Raw genomic sequence first — 22828 nt, 5'->3', positions numbered from 1 at the left:
CACTGTGAAAGGAGATTAAATCAATCTGCTTAACTATTCACGAGGTCTCTAAACAAGCTGTGTTAGCAGCCGCGGGAACACAAGGGAGAATATGTGGTGTTATGCTTTATTTATTGGGTATCGATCTACAGGGAGAGTGTTCCTCTGAGGTAAGTGAGAAGTTAGGCAATATGTTTTATAGTGTAGTCATTGTATATGTGATCTATAAGGGGGAGCCATAAAATCCAAAAAAATGTTGTTACTGACGTAGATGAGTTCATGTTGTATATACCCATGGAATGTGTACCATGTCGTGTTTTTTGGTGGTGATATTAACCATGAATAGTAGTGACAGCACACACAGACTGGAGAGGTCTATTATTGTTACACTGGCCATGTGAAGCACCGTGAGCTCATTAACCTCATTATGGAGCTATTCCTGAAGATGACTAATCCACAAAATTCAGAGTAACCAAACTTCAATGATCTTCTATTGTGTATTTGTGTTTGATGACCCGCGATATGTGGACTGGTTGAATACAGGCTTGTTGGCTGCAGCCAGCCCCTGCGGGGGTTAAAAAGGAGGCGCCATGGGGGCAGGACGACAGGTCAGGCTCCTGCTGTGGAAGAACTGGACCATCCGCAGGAGGCAGAGGGTAAACTCCTCTCATCCATCCATACATGCTATCCTGGTTCCTAGTATACAATTGAAAAAAATGCTTTTTTGGAGTGTTATTCTTTGCAGACGATACCAAATTATTTACTTAACCTTAGAGAGAGAGAGAGAAAAAAGTTTGCAACTGTGTTTTTTGTGACCAAAAAAGTCAAATAAACACATGACTAAACTAAACATATTGGTTTAAACAGTACAATATGTAGTCATGTTTCTGTATTGTTCTGATAAACAGCTTTGAGATTGAGCTACTTTCACTATGATGAGCTGTGCTACTGACTTAGTTATTTAAGTCTTACTACAGCTCTGTCAGTACCAAATGAGCTAAAACAAAGATGCAAATTTAATTAACATTAGAATACAGGATAGGGTTAGACTGTAGCTTCTAGCCAAACACAATAACATAGGTAAGAGTCTCACTGCACCTGCTTGCCTTTCTCGTGTCTTGTTTTGTGCAGATGAATACATACCTTAAGCATTGTGTGTGTGGAGTATAGCTACATAACATACAGCAAAGTCAGTTCAACTGAGAGCTGTAGACTGTACCAGGCACAATAAAGCTGGATTTTGTATTGTTAATCAGACTAGATGCCATATTATTCCACTAGACCATCTAGTGGTGCAAAGTGGGATTACACACAGCTAGCCTGTTAGCATGCTGACCTCCGTAGATATCCCTTCACATAGAGGTCTGAAGAATTAAGGCATTGCTGTTACCTCTTCACATATGAGATTTCAAGCTTGATTCTAAACATCATTTCTTTGGTGAACATCTGTTGACGAACTATCACCGACTGCTCCTGTTGTGTGTGTTTTAACCCAGGTTCGCTTCTTCATGGAGATCATGTGGCCTGTTATGCTCTTCATGGGACTGGTGTGGCTGAGAAGAGTGAATCCACTTTACCGTCAGCATGAATGTGAGTAAAAATACCACATATACAAACAGCAGTCAAAGACTTCAGCTAAAAGTATCTCATTCATGGCAGGCCACTTCCCCAACAAGGCCATGCCCTCATCCGGGGTCCTGCCATGGATCCAGGGGATCTTCTGTAATGCCAACAACCCTTGTTTCCAACACCCCACCCGTGGTGAATCTCCCGGTCTGGTGTCCAACTACAACAACTCCATGTAAGCAAGCAGAACATGATCCTTTTAATCCAAATGTGTTGCATATCTATTAAAAACTACTTGCTCAAAGTTGAAGGAATAGAAGCATAATTCTTTCTGTGTGTCTTCTGTATTGACTTTGCTCCTCAGATTGGCTCGGCTGTATTCGGATGCCGAAGAGTTTTTCTTTAGGGATCCGGAGCTTCTGCAGTTTGGTCGCTTGTGGCGGCAATTAAATTCAATGAGTAACTTCATGGACACTCTGCGCACCCATCCTGAACAGGTCTCAGGTCAGTGCTCACAACCTATCACATAGGTTCCAGAGGAGCAGGTAATGTAAGCTGCTGATGTTAGAGTGTTATTCATTTGGTGTGAAAGCAGTTCATTGTCCATCAGATCTCGTGGGACTCCATGCTAACTCTGCTGATGTGTATGTGTAATGTATATTGTACAGTCACCGTGTTTCCCTGCTAGCAAAATAAACCTTTATGATGGGAGTGGAATGCAGCTGAGAGCATTCCAGCCTGTGAATGATTATGTCTGGCTGCTGGAGAAATATGTAGATGGACTGACAGAGATACAGAGCCACATTCCGCTCAAGTTCCTGTGAGCCCCGGGAAAGAAAACCGCATCACGCTGAGAACTTATGAGTACTTTAATTCATGACCGCTCATATTAAACTGAAAATGGTTGGAGCTAATGTTGACATTCGGCGTGTGAGGCAGTGTGAATCGGTAGAGCTAGTCCTTATGTGCCCCAAGGCATGAAGACAAAGACATGATGCCTTCTTGGACAGTGCTAAACTTCTACTGCTAACACAACAAAAACATTTGGCAATTACAAAACTGGGATCTGTACTGTTGTCACATTTGTTACACTTCCTTTCTTAGTGTTTCATTTTTGATGTTTTCAGTGCACATATCCCGAGGCAAGTCTAACCAGTATGTGGATAGCAGCCAAAACAGCACTTTGCCCTGCAAAACGAACTTTATTCAAGCAGAGACAGGCCGCAGGACGCCACTGAGAATCATCATTTGTCCAACTTTTCCGGTTTATCCACTCTCCAGTTCATTACTTTTTTTTATTGTATCTCCTTGCAGGCAGAGGAGTAAAAGTGGAGTCTATCCTAAAGGATGATGAGATCCTGACGTCATACCTGCTGAGAGACATTCCTCTGACTGAGTCTGTGGTGTATCATCTAGTTAATGCCCAAATCAGGCCTGAACAGGTACATGAACACTCACACACATGCATGAACATGCACGTATTCAACGGAATTCAGTACGTTAAAGAAAGTAAAACATCTGAACTGTAGGGCAGAATCCATTGTAATACAGAGACATATGAATCTGTATATCTTCATGTTTGACATCACCCTAATCCATTTCTTGTCCTCTTGTCTTTTAAGTTTGCTTTTGGGGTCCCAGACTTGCATTTAAAGGACATCGCCTGCAACCTGAACTTGCTGGAGAGATTTCTCGTTTTCCCTAGCCGCAGAGGCCTCTACGCTGTCCGCAACGCCATGTGCAGCCTCACAGCACAGCGGCTGCAAATCATCGAGGACAAGTTCTACGCCAACGTCGACTTCTTTAAAGTGTTCCGGCTGGTCAGTGTTGCTCTGTTCTTGGATTTCTAGGGCTCAGTGTAAATAGATTGAAATGTCTGTGAGCATCATTGTCCTGGGGGGGCAGTGTGCCCCACATTTACACTATATCCTTGCCAGTAAAATAACCAGTAATGAGCCTTATTATTTATAGAAAGATGATCATATCACAGTTTGACAGTTATCTGGGTGGTTAGGAGTAATGTAGAATTGGACACATTCCATTTGGGTTTTGGCCATCTTTATTAGCTCATTTGCAAAGATCCTCCATGGCTACATGAGAGAGGACGGAGCCAAGCGTTAGCTGGATGACTTGAGCTGTTAAGCTGGCATAGTGCAGTATAGCACTTGGCAGGATGTAGCATTTGTAAAATAGATATCAAAAAGATGTCATAATGTGTTCACCACAGCTTGTGTCTGATTAATGCATTCAGTTTTTTTCATAATTGAGCCAATTTCGAGGCGGATCCAGAGATTTACCAGAAATGTTTAACCATGGATAAGAATTAGCTCCACCACTTCCAACCAGACACACACACACAATTATTGAAGTGGAATCACCTTCCCCAGGTCTGCAAGGAAAGGACAGACTCCATGTTCTAGGGGTGCAAAGAGAGCAGTGTCCACTATTCTGATCTCTTCAAGTCAAATAGGAGTCACCAGTGTGACAGTGACTATGAGGAAGTCATTGATGCAGCGGAAGTCCAAAACACAGATTTTTCCAAAGAAGGGGTCCGTATGCTCCACGACTGCTCGTCTTTCTGATGTGTTAGATTTTCAGAGAATTCTTCCATCTTAGGCCATGCAGGTTATAGTTATTTATGTGCCGCTATCACATCCAGATGAAATGTTAACAAGCTCTCACAAGCCTTTAATTTGACAGCATGTTTAAAGTTGGTAGATAAACAGCTGTTAGCCGGGCCCTGACTCTCAGGGTAGGACAAATATTTCTCAGGGAAATTTAGTGCAAAGTAAACAGAGCATCTTTGTGCAGTAATATGTATACAGCTTAACATGTTGCTCACATTATTAGGTGTTTTTCTTTTCATAATAATTCATCTTATGAAACTCCATTTATTCAGCCGTACAGTAGTAATGATATTCAGAGTGCGCTGCGGCTCTGCCGGCGTGCTTCAAATAGACCAAGCAGACTTGTCCTCCGTCTGTAATTAGCTTAGTGTAGAGACACTGCTCACTTCAGTAATCAGTGTGTGCTGAGAGTAAACACAAGCCACAATGAGACAGACGACAACAACGGCTGCCCTCGGCCTCATCTCCATCCAGGCGCAATCACATGCGACCGGGCCAAGTGTGCTTATGTGCACTCTTGTGTTAGGACTCAGCGTGAGCCTCTTCCTGTATTTGTAAACCAGCCACACATGTCAGAAGGGATGCTTATAAGTTGCAGGGATGACATTTAGGAGATACTTCACATTTTGTAGTCATGTGTCATGCCCTGTCTTTACCCTAACCCTTAAAGGAAGGCAGCCATTTTGAACTTACACCATTTTCAAACAGATTGTGCTGCGTGCTGCAACTTTAGCTTTGTTTTGTGCAATCTAATGATCTCTGTGATGCACAAGGACTTTTCATTTTACTCAAATTACACACACACAAACACACACACCAGCTCGCTCAGCCACAAGAGCTGCATCGAGATAGGAAGAAGGAGGAAGGATGTTCCCACTGGCAGGTCTGTGTCTTGGCCTCGTGCTGCTTCCTGAATCTTTAGCCCATTGTGTTGTGAGTTTTCTGGAAGCTCTCTGGCCAAACAAGCTGAAAAGATAAAGGAAAAACTGTAATGACAACAGCAGCAGCTGTCAAAAAGTTGAAATTCACTCTTATTTTCATTTGTGGGTTTATTTAGCTTCCTCTTGTTCTGGACAATCACTCTGAAGGCATTGACATTCACTTCTGGGTACGTGTTGTCTCGGACGCGTCGGACAAACTGCAAGAGGTAAGACCCGGCCAGTTCAGCCCCAGTAGCTGTAGCCATTCAAAAGTTCAGCGCTTGCTATTTTTAGACATCAGGAAACAGTTGCTTCCTCTTGCCTGGTGTTTTTACGCAAACACCGAAGGGGGGAAATATCATTTTAGTGCGTATATGGAAGGCTAAATCCAGAACAAGCCCATTTAACATAAAAACACATACATCATCATTATGGGACAGAAAACACAGAGGCTGAAGGAACAGGTGAAGTCGAGATAATAAGGAGTGATTAATTTATCTGTTCATGTGTGTCTTTCTTTTGCCAACATTAATTTTAAGCACATTCCTACCTTACATTACCCCTGTCAGTGTTGACGTGTTATAAAAAGGCATGTCAACGTGTCCATACCTGTAATTTAAACATTGATTCAAGGTGGCTGAGTGGAAATATTGTCATGTTTGTTGTGGATGTTTCCATGGGACATTCATCATAGCTGACAGTCTGGCATCCTGTTGGCGAGACATAGACAGTGTGTGGCTGTAGTGGAAGATGGAAAGCAACTCAGTTATTCCATTTCTTTTGAATTAAAACAGAGAAGATGGTATAAACACCATGTGTTCAGGATACTGGAACCAAAATGACCTGATTGATGTGAATTAAGACTCATATATCACCTTATTTGTGCATGTTGAATTTATACAATCCAGGACATATATTCAAGATCTGTCATATTTTGTATGCTGGGTTGTGAGATGGCTGGACACACAGGCTCTCCAAGTGTTTTTCCTACTATAAATTCACAAGGTTTATTTATACCATTAATTTTCCCCTAGCATGTAAACATTTAATTTCCTTCATGATTTATAGGAGTTCTAACAGGTCAGGGTTCAGGTACTGATGCCTTTTATGCCTTTTATGCAACCACACATTGAAACCTTTCATTAAAAACAAACTGTTTCTTCTTTAGTTGCTGAAAAGGAGCAGCACCAGGGAGTTAATTCAGGTCCTGAGTCCTCTCTTCCAAGACAATGTGTCCTTCAGGGAGGTGATGGCTGCTGCCTCCAGCCTGGTGTGTGGATACACTGAGGGAGCTTTCTCCCGTGTCACCTCCTTCAACTGGTATGAGGACAATAACTACAAGGCCTTCCTGGGTATCAACAGCGGCTGGGCACAGGGTCACTACACACATGACAACAGCACCAGTGAGTATTGTAGTAATTAGACCAAAGCAAATGCACTGGTTTTGAGACTGCAGCAAGAATGAACAAGAGGCACCTTAAAGTAGAAGAAGATGAGGCAATTTGAACTTGTCCTGCACTGTTCACCTGATCTGGGGTCCTCAAGACCTTTAGTCATTCGACTGTTACACAACACGTCATTTTTCCCTCCAGCTCCTTTCTGCAATGATCTGATGAAGGAACTGGAGTCCAACCCTGCCACCAAGATTGTTTGGAACTCTGTCAAGCCCATGCTGATGGGACGGATCCTCTACGCCCCTGACTCTCCAGCCGTCAGGCAGATCATACGAAACGTAAGCAGCACTCACTCCATGGAGGAGTACGGTATGGGATGGTTGTGATGGTCACCGCACAGTCAGTCAGTCATATTTGGGGACAATGGATTAACTGTGCAGTATTTCATTAAACACGAGACATTAAATGCAGATCACAGATGACCCCCTTCATGTCCTCTCTGTGACATGCATTCACTTTGCAGCAGGCACCTCCTCTGCTAGTGAACAATACATTTTCCTCTTAAAAGGGGATCAGCTTTCCTCATGTCATGTCCGACCCTTTGTATCTAGATGTAGATACGTGTTGGTCCAAGCCCTTTAAGGGGGGGCAGCAGTCATGGATGGCTTGGTAGCTATAGAAGAACACAGGCTGATCGGCTGTGGTGACTACCACACAGTCCACTGGCGCCATGGCTTTTTTAGTGTTATGTAAGCACCAGAGTCCTCACTTGTGTTTCCCCTTTCCTGACCTTTAATGACCTCTTTGTTTTCCTCTTCCCTCAAGATTGGGATCTTAATTGCACTAAGAAAGTAATGACCAAGGGGTTAATCCATTACTTTGCCTTAATAGGCTCTTTGAAGCTTGTTGTTAAGCTTCTTGTTGCTCATGTCATCCATCACCGTATTTCACAAGACACTAAAAACCACGAAACATGCACTTAAATGTATGTTGTTACAGTTTATATGACAGGTGCTGTCATATAAAATGTTTTTTTCTGCGGTTGTGAAGTGCACTCAGGTCATCATTGGTCTATGATGGAACTTCACAGTTAAAAGTTTTCTGGTGTCTTACACTCCTTTGATGCCACGATGAAATACAGCTACTGTAGTTCTCTTATATAATTGGTGCAACAGCAGCAGACGTTACCTGGAAGCTGGCGAGGAAACACATGGTGATGCATCTGGGTTGTGTGCCAGGTTTTCATTTAGTTTGCTTGTGCAACAGAGGGATTGCTTTGTTGCAGGATTCAGTCCTGTGTTTGTATACAAATGCAAAACAGAGAACAGACTGTATCTTAGTCTCCTCCTCAGTCTGGCTACCAGATCTTTCAGCTGCTCCCACAGAAGAAATCACCTCCAGGAATCCCCCCCTGTCCCCCTCTCCATCTCCTCTGCCTGCCTCATGGAATGAGGAAGCACTCACTTGTGGGAACCTGACTGGGATTCACTGGGCAGCCTGAATGCATTCAGCCAGTTGTCACCAACAGCCTCTATTGTCACCCTTGCTCCATTGTCCCCATTGTCACCCAAAATCAGACACACACAAGAGGAAGGCGTTTAATTGGGTGTACTCTTGAGTGCTTTTATCCCCCACTGCACATGACTGAATACTTAAATAGCCAGCGCTGGGTATGTGCCACACACACAAAGCACTGTACCCCTGTACACATACACACACACAAAAAAAACACACACACACAACACATCCAGGGTTTTAATGATAAGCGTGCAGTAAATATTTGACGATTTGGCAGAGGGTGCTTTTGTTGCACAGTTGCTGGTTATCTGTACAGACCCCGCGGGAATTCTTTGTGTGAGAATGTGTGTGTTGTGTTTGCAAAGCCTGCTTTCACAGAGAGTTAAATGTGGGAATGGTATGTAGCAGGCGATCTGTGACAGTGTGAGTCTGAATGTTGTGTACACATACCCCCCCCCCCCAACAATTTCTGTTCATACCTGCATAATCTCTTATTTTTTTCACCTTGATCTGGAAATTTGTGAGGAAAGTTATGTTTTGTCTTTAGCAGCATTGACTGACACACATCTGTCACGTAGGCTAACGCTACATTTGAGGAGCTGGAGAGGCTGAGGATGATGGGGAAGGCTTGGGAGGAAGTGGCTCCTCAGATTTGGGCTTTTTTCCAAGATGGAATCCAAGTCAAGATGATCCGGGTAGGACAACAAAAGAGTGAAAATAGCATCCATGTTTTTTTGTTTTTTTTTTCTAAAAAATTACACCCACCCTTACTCCAATTGTTGTGTGTCAGCTACATATGATTTCAATCTACCTTCTTGTTGCCATTCAGCTGATATCCAATGCCCGACAGTTCTTTCTTTCAAAGACTGATGATTAATGATGTTGTTGTTATTTTATCCTGTTTTTTTCCTCACTAATTTTTCAGATTTTTCAGGAATTTCCTGCTTGAATGTAGCAGCTTATCTTACCAAAATACAGCATAGCTTTCCCTTTTCAATTTGTCCCTTTCTTTGTCATGATGTCCACCTAGAAAAGCCCAGTTTGTTTGTCTTTATATTCCTATTTTTCTACTCTTCTTAGTTTAAATTTTTCATCTTTTCATCTTTTTTGTTTCAGGACACCATCCACAATCCATCTGTAATGGATTTCATTGACAGGAGTCTAGAGATGGCGCCATTCTCCTCCAAACACATCCTCAACTTCCTGCACAACGGACCACCAGAGGATCGTCAAGACGACATGCCTGATTTTGACTGGCGAGACATATTTAACCTCACTGACCGCGTCATTCGGATGCTCAACCAATACGGGGATGTGAGTTGGCATTGCTGAAAGACTTTCCTTCCTGCTGTAGTACCTGGGAATTATACTGACTAGTCAAAGAGGGGCGCCACTTTTCCAGATGAATATAAACGTTTTGGACTTTGACAGAAAGAATGCGGGTTGTTTTGCTCTTTCATTTCACCTGGCCTATTCATGAAGTAATCCAATTAAGCACACGTCCTGTCACTTGTTGATTTCAATACTGTGGTTACCTAACAAAAATGTGCTCAGCACCACTCTCTAAGTGATGTGAGCAGTTCAGATAAACTGTCTGTAATTTGTCCCTCTGTCCAGAGATAATGGAAATCCACCCAGGTGGGCATGTGCCAGCTCTACAAACGAGCTGTCTCTGAGTCTTTTTTGTTTAGCCCTGATGGAGTTGAGGCTTTAAGCAAAAACAAAACATCGCATACCATCTCTTGTGAGGGCCCTCCGCCACATTTGAGTGGGCCAATGCATTTGAAACAAAGTTGAAATTGCCCCTTTTCCTTCAGAGGCTAATCGGTATGAGAGGCCTATCGCAATAGCATTGTTTACGCAGGGGGGTACCTGGGGGCATGGCCGTGTAGATGGTTGGTGCACTTTGTTTTTGTCCAAGCTGAAGCTTACAGCACTTGAGTGTGACAGAGAGAGTGGGAACGATTGAGGCCGATTAGACACAGCTGTCACTCTATCCACCGTCCTTTATAAAGAGGCAACAATGACGGTGGGCTTGATGGCCGACTGCCTCACGTTGGTGGCATGCATGCATATCACAGCAGCTAAAGGGGCTGCAGTGCTAGAAGATGAATGCTTGAGTTAAATGATGAGGGGGGGGGTCTTTAAGATTGAGGTAAATTGTTGAACTTCTGCATTGTGTTGGTAAATGCATATGAGCATGTATTTTGGATGCACAGCACATCCGTGTGTGTATGTGTGTTTTGGGTCAGGGATAGAAAGCTGTTTTTGGACGGATCGAGGAATTCCTGATTAGCCTAAAGTGAATGGCTACATCAGACACACTTTTCAGGAAAAAGACAACCAACACAAATGTGTGAGGATAATGCCAGCACTGGTTACTCAGGGCAGGCAGGAGACAGTTTACCATGACATTTTTGTGAGAGTCCTGAATACCTTGGCATTACAGTTGAACCTGTTTTTAGCTAAATGTTAACATTAATATTTAGCTTGGAGAACCACCTTTAAAAATATGAATTGCTGGATGTCATTTAAATGAATTTGGAGTTTATATTTAGGGTTTATCTTGTTGCACTACATTTAAATCTGTCTATTTATGTACGTCTGTCTCTGTTGTCGACCTCTGCTCTTCCAGTGTGTGATCCTAGATAAATTCACGCCTCTGCCCGACGAAGATGCTCTTACCCATCGGGCCTTGAACCTGCTGGAGGACAGCAAGTTCTGGGCCGGCCTTGTCTTTGTAAACATGTACTCCTGGACCACCAATGTCCCACCTCATGTTAAATTCAAGATACGCATGGATATTGATTCAGTGGAACGCACCAATAAGGTCAAAGACAGGTCAGACTGCAACTCATTGATGTATTTTTAGTATAGTGTTTAAAACAACATGAAAGCTAAAGCTGTGTGTTGCTCAGGTATTGGGATCCCGGTCCCAGGGCTGATCCGATGGATGATCTCCGCTATGTTTGGGGTGGCTTCGCTTACCTCCAGGACATAATAGAGCATGGGATCATCAAGACCCACACAGGGAAGGAGTGGCCACTGGGCGTTTACCTTCAACAGATGCCCTACCCCTGTTATGTGGATGATCTGTGAGTAGATGTTTAAGTTACAGGTCATTTTTTGATTGGTAGTGAACCTGTGGAGCATCCAGATTCATCATCTTTGTCCCCTTTCCAGTTTTATGCTGACACTGAATCGCTGCTTCCCCATCTTCATGGTCCTGGCCTGGGTCTACTCTGTATCCATGATAGTCAAGAGCATTGTTCTGGAAAAGGAACTCCGCTTGAAGGAGACACTAAAGGTCATGGGGGTCACCAATGGTGTGATTTGGTCCACCTGGTTCATTGACAGCTTTATCATGATGGGCACAAGCACAGCTCTACTCACTGCCATAATAATGGTGAGAAACAATTCACTTCTTTCACAAACCGTCACAATTTTTCACTTGACTGGGATTTAGTTTCTATTTTTAGCCTTTAGAGTTGTACTATAATCTGCCTTCAAACACTTTATCAATCTCAAAGTTAACTTCTCTGGATATAAATGTTATGAGATATCACCCTGTGAATCATTACACTACCTTTTTCCTTGAAAAAACCTAATTGATAACAGTAGCTCAGAGAGTGCATACTGACCTCATGAATCATTAATGAAAGAACTGTAAACACTATGACATCATGGGAATTATATTAACAGCTTGACAAGAACAGGCCAGTCGATGATTAACAGCACTTAAGTGAGAACCGCTCTCAGCCGGTTGCTCTGCATATACAGCGTTTTAAAAGGTGGGCTGTTGCATCCTCTAGTGGAGACTCTGTGGCTAACAAAAGTACATTTGTGTTTCTCTTCTGCTTCCAGGGAGGAAGGGTGTTAAACTACAGCGACCCTTTCATCCTCTTCCTCTTTCTTCTCACCTTCACCACGGCTACCATCATGCAGTGCTTCCTGTTTAGTGTCTTCTTCAACCAGGCAAACCTGGCTGCAGCCTGCTGTGGTATTGTTTACTTCACCCTTTACCTTCCACACATCTTCTGCTTCGCCTGGCAAGACCACATCACCAAAGACATGAAGATCCTGGTGGTGGGTGTCTCCATCATACAGACATGTTGTCACATATTTAGCTTCTTAGAACCATTAAACTGGCCTGAACCTTTTGTACAAATATGATTGGACCTCTTTATCCTCACTCAGAGTCTGCTGTCCCAAGTGGCCTTTGGCTTTGGGACAGAGTATCTGTCACGGTACGAGGAGCAGGGTCTGGGTCTGCAGTGGGACAACATCCAAACCAGCCCCCTGGAGGGGGACGAGTTCTCATTCATTACCTCCATATGCATGATGGGCCTGGACACTGTGCTCTACGCTGTGCTGGCCTGGTACCTGGACAATGTCTTCCCTGGTCAGTGTTTTAGAGAGAAATGAAGGATACGGTTACCAAATAATAAATGTTCTCCTGTGTGAGATTTTATTTCTTTTGGTTACAGGACAGTATGGAATTGGTCGTCCATTTTACTTCCCCCTTCTGCCCTGTTATTGGTTTAACAGCGTTGCCCCAGCTTCAGGTGCGTGTTGTACATTTGTGTTGTTGTTTGGCCTTGGTTGATGCAGACAGATATGAACCAGTGACAACATAATACTCGACTGCCATCAACACCATACTAACCTAACCCTGTTTTTTTTTCAAAGGCAACAACAAGATGGAGTGTGATAAAAAGGGCTTTGATAACCTGGCAAACAAAGAGCAAGGAGAGCAGCTGAAAAAAGGTGAAGAGGAGGAAAACCAAGATCAGGAGAAACCCAAGCCTGTTGAGGACACACCCTCATGTGAGCACCAGGATCAGCGTGAGAGGCTGGAAAGTGAGAACCAGACTGAAGGTGAGAAGAACCAGGAGAAAGATGGCTAGATTCATTCCTCCTCACTTCACCCACATTCCCTATTTCCTGTACAGGGTGTGGGAACACAATGTCCTTGTGTGTGTTTGTGTTCATTATGTGAATACACACTGCTAGCCCTTCAGTTTCATGCCTAGTTAATGAGTGATTGAAACCTCGTCTTTACAGTGAATGGCATTCCAGTCACCTGAAGTCATGCTGTTTCGCATCTTTCATGGAAATAAAAAAATTCTTACTGAGATGAAACATGATCTTATAAATGTTTTAGTTACATTTGTGTCTGTCCAGAAGCTTCATTTCTTCCCATGTGCTTGTCTTTGCTGTGTACAGAGCAGTCCTTCTTTGAGGCAGAACCCGCAGATCTGATGAAGGGCGTCTGCATCCAGAACCTGGTTAAAATCTTTGCCAGTCGTGCCTCTCCGGCTGTGGATGGCCTCACCATCAACTTCTATGAGAGCCAGATCACAGCCTTCCTGGGCCAAAATGGAGCTGGGAAAACCACCACCATGTATGTCACAGAGATGCTGCACAGGCAAGCACCAAAAGCTGAGCAGAGTCAAATCATGTCTCTCCATCTGTCTTTCTTTGAAGGTCTATCCTGACTGGTATGTTCCCTCCCACCTCTGGGACTGCCACCATTTATGGCAAAGACATCCGCACAGACATGGACACCATCCGTCTGTCTCTGGGAATGTGTCCTCAACACAACATTGTTTTTCAGTAGTATGTAACCCCTCACATCACAACACAGGAGTGTGTGTTTTACACAGATGATTCATTCTCTTTTTTCCTCAGTATGACTGTAGCAGAGCACATCCTCTTCTACTCTCTGCTGAAAGGCCGTCCAAAGCCAGAGGCTGAGGAAGAGGTGGAGAACATGCTGCAGGATCTTGGTCTTCCTCACAAGAGAGACGAACTGACCCAGAACCTCTCAGGTGTGTATGCATGCACAAATTGTAGAAATGCTCACAAATCACACAGACACACACCAGCTAATATTTGTGCTCTGATTCAGGGGGCATGCAGAGGAAGCTGTCGGTCGCCTTGGCTTTTGTTGGTGGTGCCAAGGTGGTGATCTTGGATGAGCCCACATCTGGGGTGGACCCCTACTCCAGACGTTCTATCTGGGACCTGCTGCTCAAATACCGTGCAGGTGCTGTAACACTCAGCCTTGCTATTTGAACTGATGAATTTGTGATAAATGCTGAATACGTGTTGAGCATCCACATGATGAGTTAACTGATGATGTGTTGAATGGCATGCAGAGAGATGATGAATAAACCAGTCTGCATCGTCACCAATAGGTTACATGATATGATCAATTATGCAGTAAATACAAGCGTTGCATCCTTACATTCTTCCTTCTCTGTGCTCGGTTTGCAGGGCGAACAGTGATCATGTCCACGCACCACATGGACGAGGCCGACCTGCTGAGTGACAGGGTGGCCATCATCTCTCAGGGCCGCCTCTACTGCTGTGGGTCACCCATCTTCTTAAAAAACTGTTTTGGTGCCGGCTTTTACCTCACTCTTGTACGCAGAATGAAATGTGACACTCCCAAGGTGGGAACTAATGATGATGAAAATGTTCAGCTTGGTTTGAAGATGTCTGTCTGACTGTCATTCTGTCCAGCAGGCCAGCTGTGACTGCACAGAGGATTGTTCCTGTAACTGCTCAAAGTGTTCAAAGTTTAAAGCGAACCAGGAAGAGAACCAGACGCCAGACAGACAGATGGACGGTAAGGTCTCCCTCAGCCTGTTTTCAACCATTCATAATCCACCTTATTAATACAATCAGAAATGAGGCGAGAAGCTTGCACACAGAAATTAGTTTGCAAAAGTATGTGCATGAATGAAACTTGAAAAAATACATTTATAAGCAGTTTTGGTGAAAGTAAAAATCCACCTTTTTTCCACTCATCTCCAGGTAACGTGGAAACCATCACATCTTTGATCCATCATCATGTGCCGCAGGCTCGTCTGATTGAAGCTATTGGTCAGGAGCTCACCTATCTGCTGCCGAATCGCAACTTCCAGCCCAGGGCCTACGCCAGCCTCTTCAGGGAGCTGGAGGAAACCCTGGTGGACATCGGCCTCAGCAGCTTTGGCGTGTCTGACACATCGCTGGAGGAGGTGCGTAAAAACACTACCAAAGAATACCAACATAATAATAGAAGCAATTTTCTAAAGACTTTGTTTTTAAAGCTTCTGTAAGTCTTGACAATAAAATCATATGTTTTCATGTAGATCTTCTTGAAGGTCACTGCCGATGGGAATGCAACCAACAGGAAATGTATAACAGGTAAAACAAACAAAAGAAAGAGCTCCTTTGTCTGTTCCCTGTGATTGTGTCTTAATGTGTAGTTTTGTCTCTGTTGTGGCCCTCTGTGTCAGTGTACCCCTGATCATGTGTGTCCGTTCTGTAACTCTCTTAGACAAGAAAACATTGCAACAGATTTCTCGAGCTAGTTTCTGTGGATTCAACAGGGTGGCTGTTGATATGGAAGCACTAAAAGGTGACGGTGGCTTTAAGCTTCCAGCTCTGAGAGCTGCTGCTGCTATAGTGGGAAAAGCACACTTAAATGCACCAGTATGAGAGGAATAGATTAATGTATCCTTAAGAGTCTTGTAGCTGTAACGCTTCTGGTCAAAGCAAATGTTCTTGCTGCAGAGAGAAGACATGCTTGGGTAGCTGGCTTGCTCGTGCATGTAAGGGTAAACCAACCTGACTTGAGCTCTTATTTCAGACTCCAATGGCCACAATCCATGTGATATGTCAGAAGGCATAGCAGGAAGAGGATCCTATCAGGTCAGAGGCCTCTGTCTGATCATCAAACAGTTCTTTGCTTTGTTGATCAAGAGGCTGCATCACGCCACACGCTCCTTCAAAGACTTTATCGCTCAGGTAACAATGATCATAAAATCCAAACATTTCCTAGAGTTTTTTTTACTAATAAAACATTAAGCATCAACATTTTTGTTCATCATAAGATTTGCATGGTGTTAAGTTAAAGTTCTCTGCCTCTGCTAGATTGTGTTACCTGCCAGTTTTGTTTTCCTGGCGCTGACGTTCACACTCATCGTTCCACCTTTTGGAGAGTATCCTAGTTTGACTCTCACCCCGTGGATGTATGGGCGACAGTACACCTTCTTCAGGTTGGTACTCCGTCACAGCCTTTTAGGTTTTAGCTAGGAGAAACACCCCTTTAAAATACTTTGCTCTTTGTCTTATTAATTCATCCAATGCAGTAATGAGCGCCCCACAGATGCTCAGATGAAGTACTTTGGAGAGGTGTTGCTGGACAGGCCCGGGTTTGGGACACGCTGCATGGTGGATGAACCTTTGGAGTGAGTATCCGCCACACTTATAAATCTTTTTTTTTTCTTTGAGCTGTTTTGTTTGATAATACGGATGAATTCCTCCCTCTGGCAGAGATTTCCCTTGTAACAACATCACCACAGAATGGGAGATGCCCTTTGTCAACCCTGCTCTGATAGATATGCTGGCTGGCCCAAAGTGGACCTTCCTTAATCCATCACCAGCTTGTCAGTGCAGCACACCCAAGAAACTCACCATGCTCCCTGTGTGTCCTGAAGGAGCCGGAGGCCTGCCGCCTCCACAGGTAACTGAACCTGAAACATCAGATTAGGTCCTCCACCGCTGATGAGTGTCTAATGTAAAACGCACTGTGTGTGGTTTTATTTATCAGAGGATCCAGTCTACAGGAGACGTTCTTCTAGACCTCACCGGCCGGAACATCTCTGACTACCTGGTGAAGACATACCCTGGACTGATCAGAACTAGGTGCTAAATCTTCAGGAATTTGTGCAAAAGCTGTATTTGATTTTCATCAGAAGTCGAAGAATTAATACAATCTCTGTGTGTGATCTCTTTCCAGCCTGAAAAGCAAATACTGGGTGAATGAGCAAAGGTAATATAAGTCTTACATGTCTTTGTAAGTATATTCTGTGTTCTGTATTGGTGTGCTGCTCCCTCTGGTGGTTGTTTTTGGGTAGTGCAGCTTTGGTGAGGAAGTTTTGTTTCATCCAGGTATGGAGGTGTATCAGTAGGGGGACAGCTTCCTGTTTTAGGTGTGCAGCCAAAGACCATCCAGGATGTAGCGGCTCAGCTGGGACGGCTGCTCAATGTTACCGGGGTAAGGTTTTTAAGTCAAACGTTATTTGTGTATCTTTTTGTTACTTTACTCACATTTGTAATGATTTTCTTGCATGTGACCTTCAATTTACAGGGCAAATACTCACAACAAACACTGAAGGACATTGGGACATTCCTCAGGTATATGGAGACTCAGGACAATGTCAAGGTCAGTCCAGTGATGACATTCAGCTTAGCACAGTGTAACAGACCACGGTTTGTCCCAGTAAGATGCATACTGTATGTTAATACGTTTTCACTGCTGTTTTCAGGTGTGGTATAACAATAAGGGCTGGCACGCCATGGTGTCCTTCATGAACGTGGCCAATAACGCCATCCTGCGTGCACACCTACCCAAAGGAGCTAACCTGGATGAATACGGCATCACTGCCATCAACCATCCTCTGAACCTCACTAAAGAACAGCTCTCTGAGATCACTGTGTGAGTCAACATCAGCCAATATTGCCTTACATTTCAAGGTTTCTTGGAAAAGTGTGAAAACCTGACCTCATACGTTTTTTTCTTCCCCAGTCTGACCACCTCTGTGGATGCAGTAGTGGCCATATGTGTCATCTTTGCCATGTCCTTTGTGCCAGCCAGCTTCATCCTCTACCTCATCCAGGAGCGGGTCACACAGGCCAAACACCTGCAGTTTGTCAGTGGTGTCAGTCCACTTGTGTACTGGATGGCCAACTTTCTGTGGGACATGGTACGACAGCGCCTAATGAGTGTGTGCCTGTCGTCAAGGAGATGCAATAATGATTTTTTTTTGTGTTTTCTGTGCCTTTCTTCAGATGAATTACTCCATCAGTGCAGCCATGGTGGTGCAAATCTTCATCTTCTTTGATAAGAAGTGCTACACCTCACCAACCAACCTCCAACCACTCATTGCTCTGCTTATGCTTTATGGGTAAGTACAGAGACGTTAACACACCTAGATTCTTTCAAAGTGGTTCTAATATGTAGGTGCTTTTCCACTGCAGGAGCTAACAGGCTACTTTAAGGTGACACTTTTGTGTGTGTTCCCAAACAGCTTCGCCAAAACATCTTCCAGGCTGTTTTATGGGGGAAAAACAGATTAGGTACTTCAAATTGGCCCATGAAAACTCTACAGATACAGTCCAGACAGATTTATTGTGGATCCAACAGAGCAATCATTCTGAAAAAGGCTCATTAAGGGACTATTGTGTGCAAATAATTGTTCCACCTTGCACTTTGCAAGAGAAACAGCACCTAATGCCTTCTCTTTTCATACATAAGGAAAGTCCTGAGCACAGTGTATGTCTCATTGTCAGAGCTTAAAGTGAATGCCGTTAAAATGCAGTTGAAGTTAATGTAGCACAAGACAGATGGGCGTTTTGTTTTTAGATGCCTCCCTTGCCAGATGTTTGTCATCTTTCAGACTAAATGTGAGCTGCTGACATCACCAGAACATCAAACCTTTTTATTTGTACAAAAAACTGTACGCATGGACAGTTATTCTTGAAGTCGTTATCTCCTCTTCTTGCACTCTACTGTCTAATTTGACATGTGCTTAACTGATCATTTTCTGGTCTCTCTCTTGCTCTCTCAGCTGGTCTGTGACCCCCATGATGTACCCCATGTCCTACATGTTCAATGTCCCCAGCACAGCTTACGTCTCTCTGTCATGCATCAATCTATTTATCGGCATCAACAGCAGCGCCATCACCTTCATCCTGGACCTCTTTGAAGGCACCTCTGTGAGCCTGGCTGTTTATCTAACTTCTTTTTTCCATCCATCTTCCTTCTCGCTCTCATTTTTTAATGTGTTGTGTTTTTTGTCCAGACTCTGTATAGGTTAAATCAGCTGTTGAAGACTGTGCTGCTCGTCTTCCCCCACTACTGCTTGGGCCGAGGTCTCATAGACATGGCCATGAACCAGGCCGTGACTGATGTCTATGCTCGCTTTGGTATTTGCAAAACTCATATCACTCGCAGCCCAGCAAGCAAATGCTTTCAGCAACAAAAGCCTCCAGCTGGCAGCCTCCACCTCATCACTTTCAATGAATGATAGCCTGCATCAGATATCTGATCCCGTGCACATTTGTCATCAAGAGCCCGATTAGCTGCAGACATGCTAAATGTGTGTGCCCCAAAGCTTTTGCACCACTTTATCCAGAATCGGAGGCTCTTAAAAAGAAAAATATTCAACATTAATTATGTGCATCTGACTTTTTAAGCTTTTCTTTTTCTTTCATGTTGTGTTCCTTCAGGTGAGGACTATAGCCCAGACCCCTACAACTGGAACTTTATTGGAAGGAACCTGCTCTGCATGGCTGTTGAGGGATTTCTCTACTTCTTCCTTAACATTCTCTTCCAATATCGCTTCTTTCTGGATCACTGGTAAATGCAATAGAGATGAACATAGATGCCATGTTTTCCATATGTGCTTGCCCTTTGTAATATCCCTGTTTTTTTAGGATACCAGATTGCCCAAAGCCTCATATTCTGGATGAAGATACAGATGTGGCCCAGGAAAGACAGCGAATCCACCAGAGTGAAAACACAAATGACATTTTACGCATAAGAGACCTGTCCAAGGTCAGAAAAATGTCCTCTTCTTCCTTTTTTGATCAAACTAACGAGATTCATTCATTTAATTCTCATCTTGTCTTGGCAGACCTACACAGGAACAATCATCCCAGCAGTGGACCGAATCTGTGTGGGAGTGTCACCTGGAGAGGTGTGTACAGGTTTGGTAAAACTGATTCCAAACTCATTTTCTCTGCAGTGTGTTTGCTTAATTGTTTTTTCTTTTCTTTCTCTGATTTCTGGTTTGCAGTGTTTTGGTCTGCTGGGGGTAAATGGAGCTGGAAAGACCACAACGTTCAAGATGCTGACTGGAGACATAGACGTGACTTTAGGAGAGGCCACGGTGTCTGGTTACAGGTTCATAATATCATGTTATCCCATTAGGAATTTGGATGGCGGCATGACATCGACTTAATAAAGCTGCATCATATTCAGCTCAACAGTCAGAGTTTAGGATGACAAAGTCATTAATAAAGTTAAATAGACACTATAACAGTACTGTATTGTACTATAGCTTATATTGCTGTTGTCATGTGGAGCAGCCATTTTGCTTTTTAGAGCTAGTGCTGCTGTGCAGTTTACAGATCAAATCCAAACTTCTGACTTAAGAGGACATTGCAGTAGAAATGTCTTATTAAGAACTCAGAAATTCTGACTTTCATGTTCAGGTGGAATTCACAGACTGATAATAGTGGTTATTATTATAACTCTTCATCATGTTTTGTTGTGACACCATTGTGTTGTCCTTGCAGCATTTTGACCAACATCCTGGATGTGCATCAGAACATGGGATACTGCCCACAGTTTGATGCCATAGACGAGCTGCTGACAGGCAGAGAACATCTGCACCTCTACGCCCGCCTTCGTGGAGTCCCAGAGTCTGAGATCAGCAGGGTGAGAGGCAGCCGTCAATGGGAAGCACTGCATTGTGTCGTGATGTGTGACTGCACTGTAACACAATGAGTACTTTTCCTCCTCAAACGTAGGTCGCAGATTGGGCCATCCAGAAGCTGGGTCTCTTGGAGTATGCAGGTCAAAGTGCTGGAACCTACAGTGGAGGCAACAAGAGGAAACTCTCCACAGCCATTGCTATGATAGGCTGTCCTGCTCTAGTGCTGCTGGTGAGGGCTGGGTTTCAATAAGTGGTGCTTATATTCAGCTATGAGAATTGTTTTTGTGCATCTGTTAGTGGGATTGTTGTTCTGTTCTTTAGGATGAGCCCACTACAGGTATGGACCCTCTCTCCAGGCGCTTCCTCTGGAACTCCATCATGAGTGTTATTCAGGACAGACGAGCTGTGGTCCTCACCTCACACAGGTACAATGTCTGTTTGTACGTGCACACACACATATATATGTATGTCTGAACGCATAATGTAATGATTTGTCTTCACAGCATGGAGGAATGTGAAGCCCTGTGTACCCGCTTGGCTATTATGGTCAACGGATCCTTCAAGTGTTTGGGAACCATTCAGCATCTCAAATACAAGTTGGTCATTTTACATGGTTTTATATGCATATGCAAAAGGTGGGAGAACAAAATGCAAATTTTTGAATCTGTGCATCTAGATATGGTGACGGTTATGTGGTGACCATGAAGATCAGAGCGGCCAAGCCTGGCTGTGCTCCGGACCTGAACCCTGCTGAGGCCTTCATGGAGAGTACGTTCCCCGGCTGCATCCAGAGGGAGAAACACTACAACACTCTCCAGTACAAGATCTCGTCCTCCTCCCTGGCTAGGATCTTCCAAATGGTCCTGGCTAACAAAGACAAGCTCAACATAGAGGACTACTCAGTGTCACAGACCACTCTCGACCAGGTAAACACTGCACAAATACGAAATGTCTTGAATGAAGCTGCTACTCTTCACTGATGCCGGTGTTTCTGTGTCATTGCAGGTGTTTGTGAATTTTGCCAAGCAGCAGTCAAGAGAGGATGACACTATTGTGTTGCATCCAAAAGCTGCTGGAGCACAACGATATATTGATGTTACACCCATCAAGCCCATGAGGAAGTGACTCTACCTGTGGATATGTACACACTTTTAGAGGACTGAGAACAGAAACTCATCTTCACATGACAGGAAACACTACAGTGTCACAGTGACAGGTGTTTCAGCTTCAAAAGCCACAGAGGACGAACTAATTTAATCCACAGTCTGTTGTGTTGTATGGCACCTTAATGTGGCAATCTCAAAGGCAGTCAGTTAAGTGTAGGTAACACAGTGGTGATGGAGTCTAGAAAACATGGCTCCAATCACCACTTTTTTTTTTTGCAAGAAAACTCAACTGATATCTTTGAGACTGTTACTTTAAAAAGTGAAGGACACAGCCCTTTACATGGATTTAACATGTGACAGTACCACACGTTTGCTTTTAAACAGGGTTAGTGGGCTTTGGATTTGGAAGGTGTGGAGCATTTGTGTGCCTGCTTTATGTTCCACTGTTCTGCTCACCTTGTAGGCCTTGCCAACCACACGAGACAGAGATTTTAGAGTTATGAGAAGGACCATTACTGATCAAGATCAGCTTGTAAATGAAAGCAGTGTTATTGTTTTTCGCTTCAAATGCCAAGCAAGATTCTCTTTAAATGCCTTTTGTTAGATAAGCAGAGTAAGCACTTACAGAATCATAGTCTTAGCACTTTATTGATGCAGCATCAGGTGAAGCAGTTTCTGGCATTACACTAGTGCAATAATATTAATAATAATTATATCTGTTATAAAATGCTGCTGTTAAATGCCGATTTTGATAAAACGTGATGTTTTTCTGTCACAACTGTTTTGTTCAATCTTTGCTCTCTGTGATATAATTGTGCAGCACCTGGTGTCATTAGACAATGATGACACAATGTTTCTGCATCATGTCAATTAAAGTGTGTTTTTTTCTTTAAAATGTTTGTCTGTCTCAACAGCTGTTCCTGAACACTTGGGTGAGTGCTTGTATCAGTAACACAGAAAAAGGATTGTGGATTTGTGTGTGTGTAATAAAATGGCCACGTTTAGAAGCTGTTAGCTTCCAGGAAAACACGGTAGTACCACAGCATGGAGCCTTACTGTATCCAACATACAATTTTATGACAAAAAAGGTGAATTAAACATACTTTATATGAAGAAATAATGACACAGTGACACAGATCACCATTTAAAATACATTCTCTGGTGCACATGGTGACTCATATATTAATGCAGTGAAATCTTTGGTTCCTGTTTGACCCAACT

General features: G+C 43.5%; 1 protein-coding gene across 1 annotated transcript; it reads left to right on the top strand.

Annotated features, from left to right (window-relative positions):
- The first annotated feature begins 16 nt into the window (after positions 1-16).
- Positions 17-22235, top strand: abca4a (ATP-binding cassette, sub-family A (ABC1), member 4a). Its single transcript, XM_028432701.1, has 50 exons — positions 17-149; positions 523-635; positions 1476-1569; positions 1639-1780; positions 1910-2049; positions 2860-2987; positions 3168-3365; positions 5230-5319; positions 6261-6495; positions 6685-6824; positions 8583-8699; positions 9121-9318; positions 10640-10845; positions 10923-11099; positions 11188-11410; positions 11869-12090; positions 12202-12406; positions 12492-12569; positions 12694-12882; positions 13231-13408; positions 13492-13623; positions 13696-13835; positions 13916-14053; positions 14284-14462; positions 14536-14638; positions 14827-15032; positions 15147-15201; positions 15647-15804; positions 15931-16055; positions 16149-16247; positions 16333-16522; positions 16610-16704; positions 16799-16831; positions 16951-17056; positions 17150-17224; positions 17328-17497; positions 17588-17765; positions 17851-17966; positions 18630-18777; positions 18864-18987; positions 19291-19420; positions 19498-19618; positions 19698-19760; positions 19860-19966; positions 20362-20503; positions 20596-20730; positions 20823-20926; positions 21005-21097; positions 21178-21427; positions 21507-22235. The coding sequence occupies exons 2-50, from the start codon at positions 570-572 to the stop codon at positions 21624-21626; spliced, it is 6861 nt and encodes a 2286-aa protein (XP_028288502.1). The 5' UTR covers positions 17-149; positions 523-569; the 3' UTR covers positions 21627-22235.
- The last annotated feature ends 593 nt before the right edge of the window (positions 22236-22828 follow it).

Source organism: Parambassis ranga, chromosome 20, assembly GCF_900634625.1.
Source record: "Parambassis ranga chromosome 20, fParRan2.1, whole genome shotgun sequence".
NCBI lineage: Eukaryota > Metazoa > Chordata > Actinopteri > Ambassidae > Parambassis > Parambassis ranga.
Note: the sequence above shows the minus strand (reverse complement) of the source record. Positions and strands in the feature narration are given on the sequence as shown.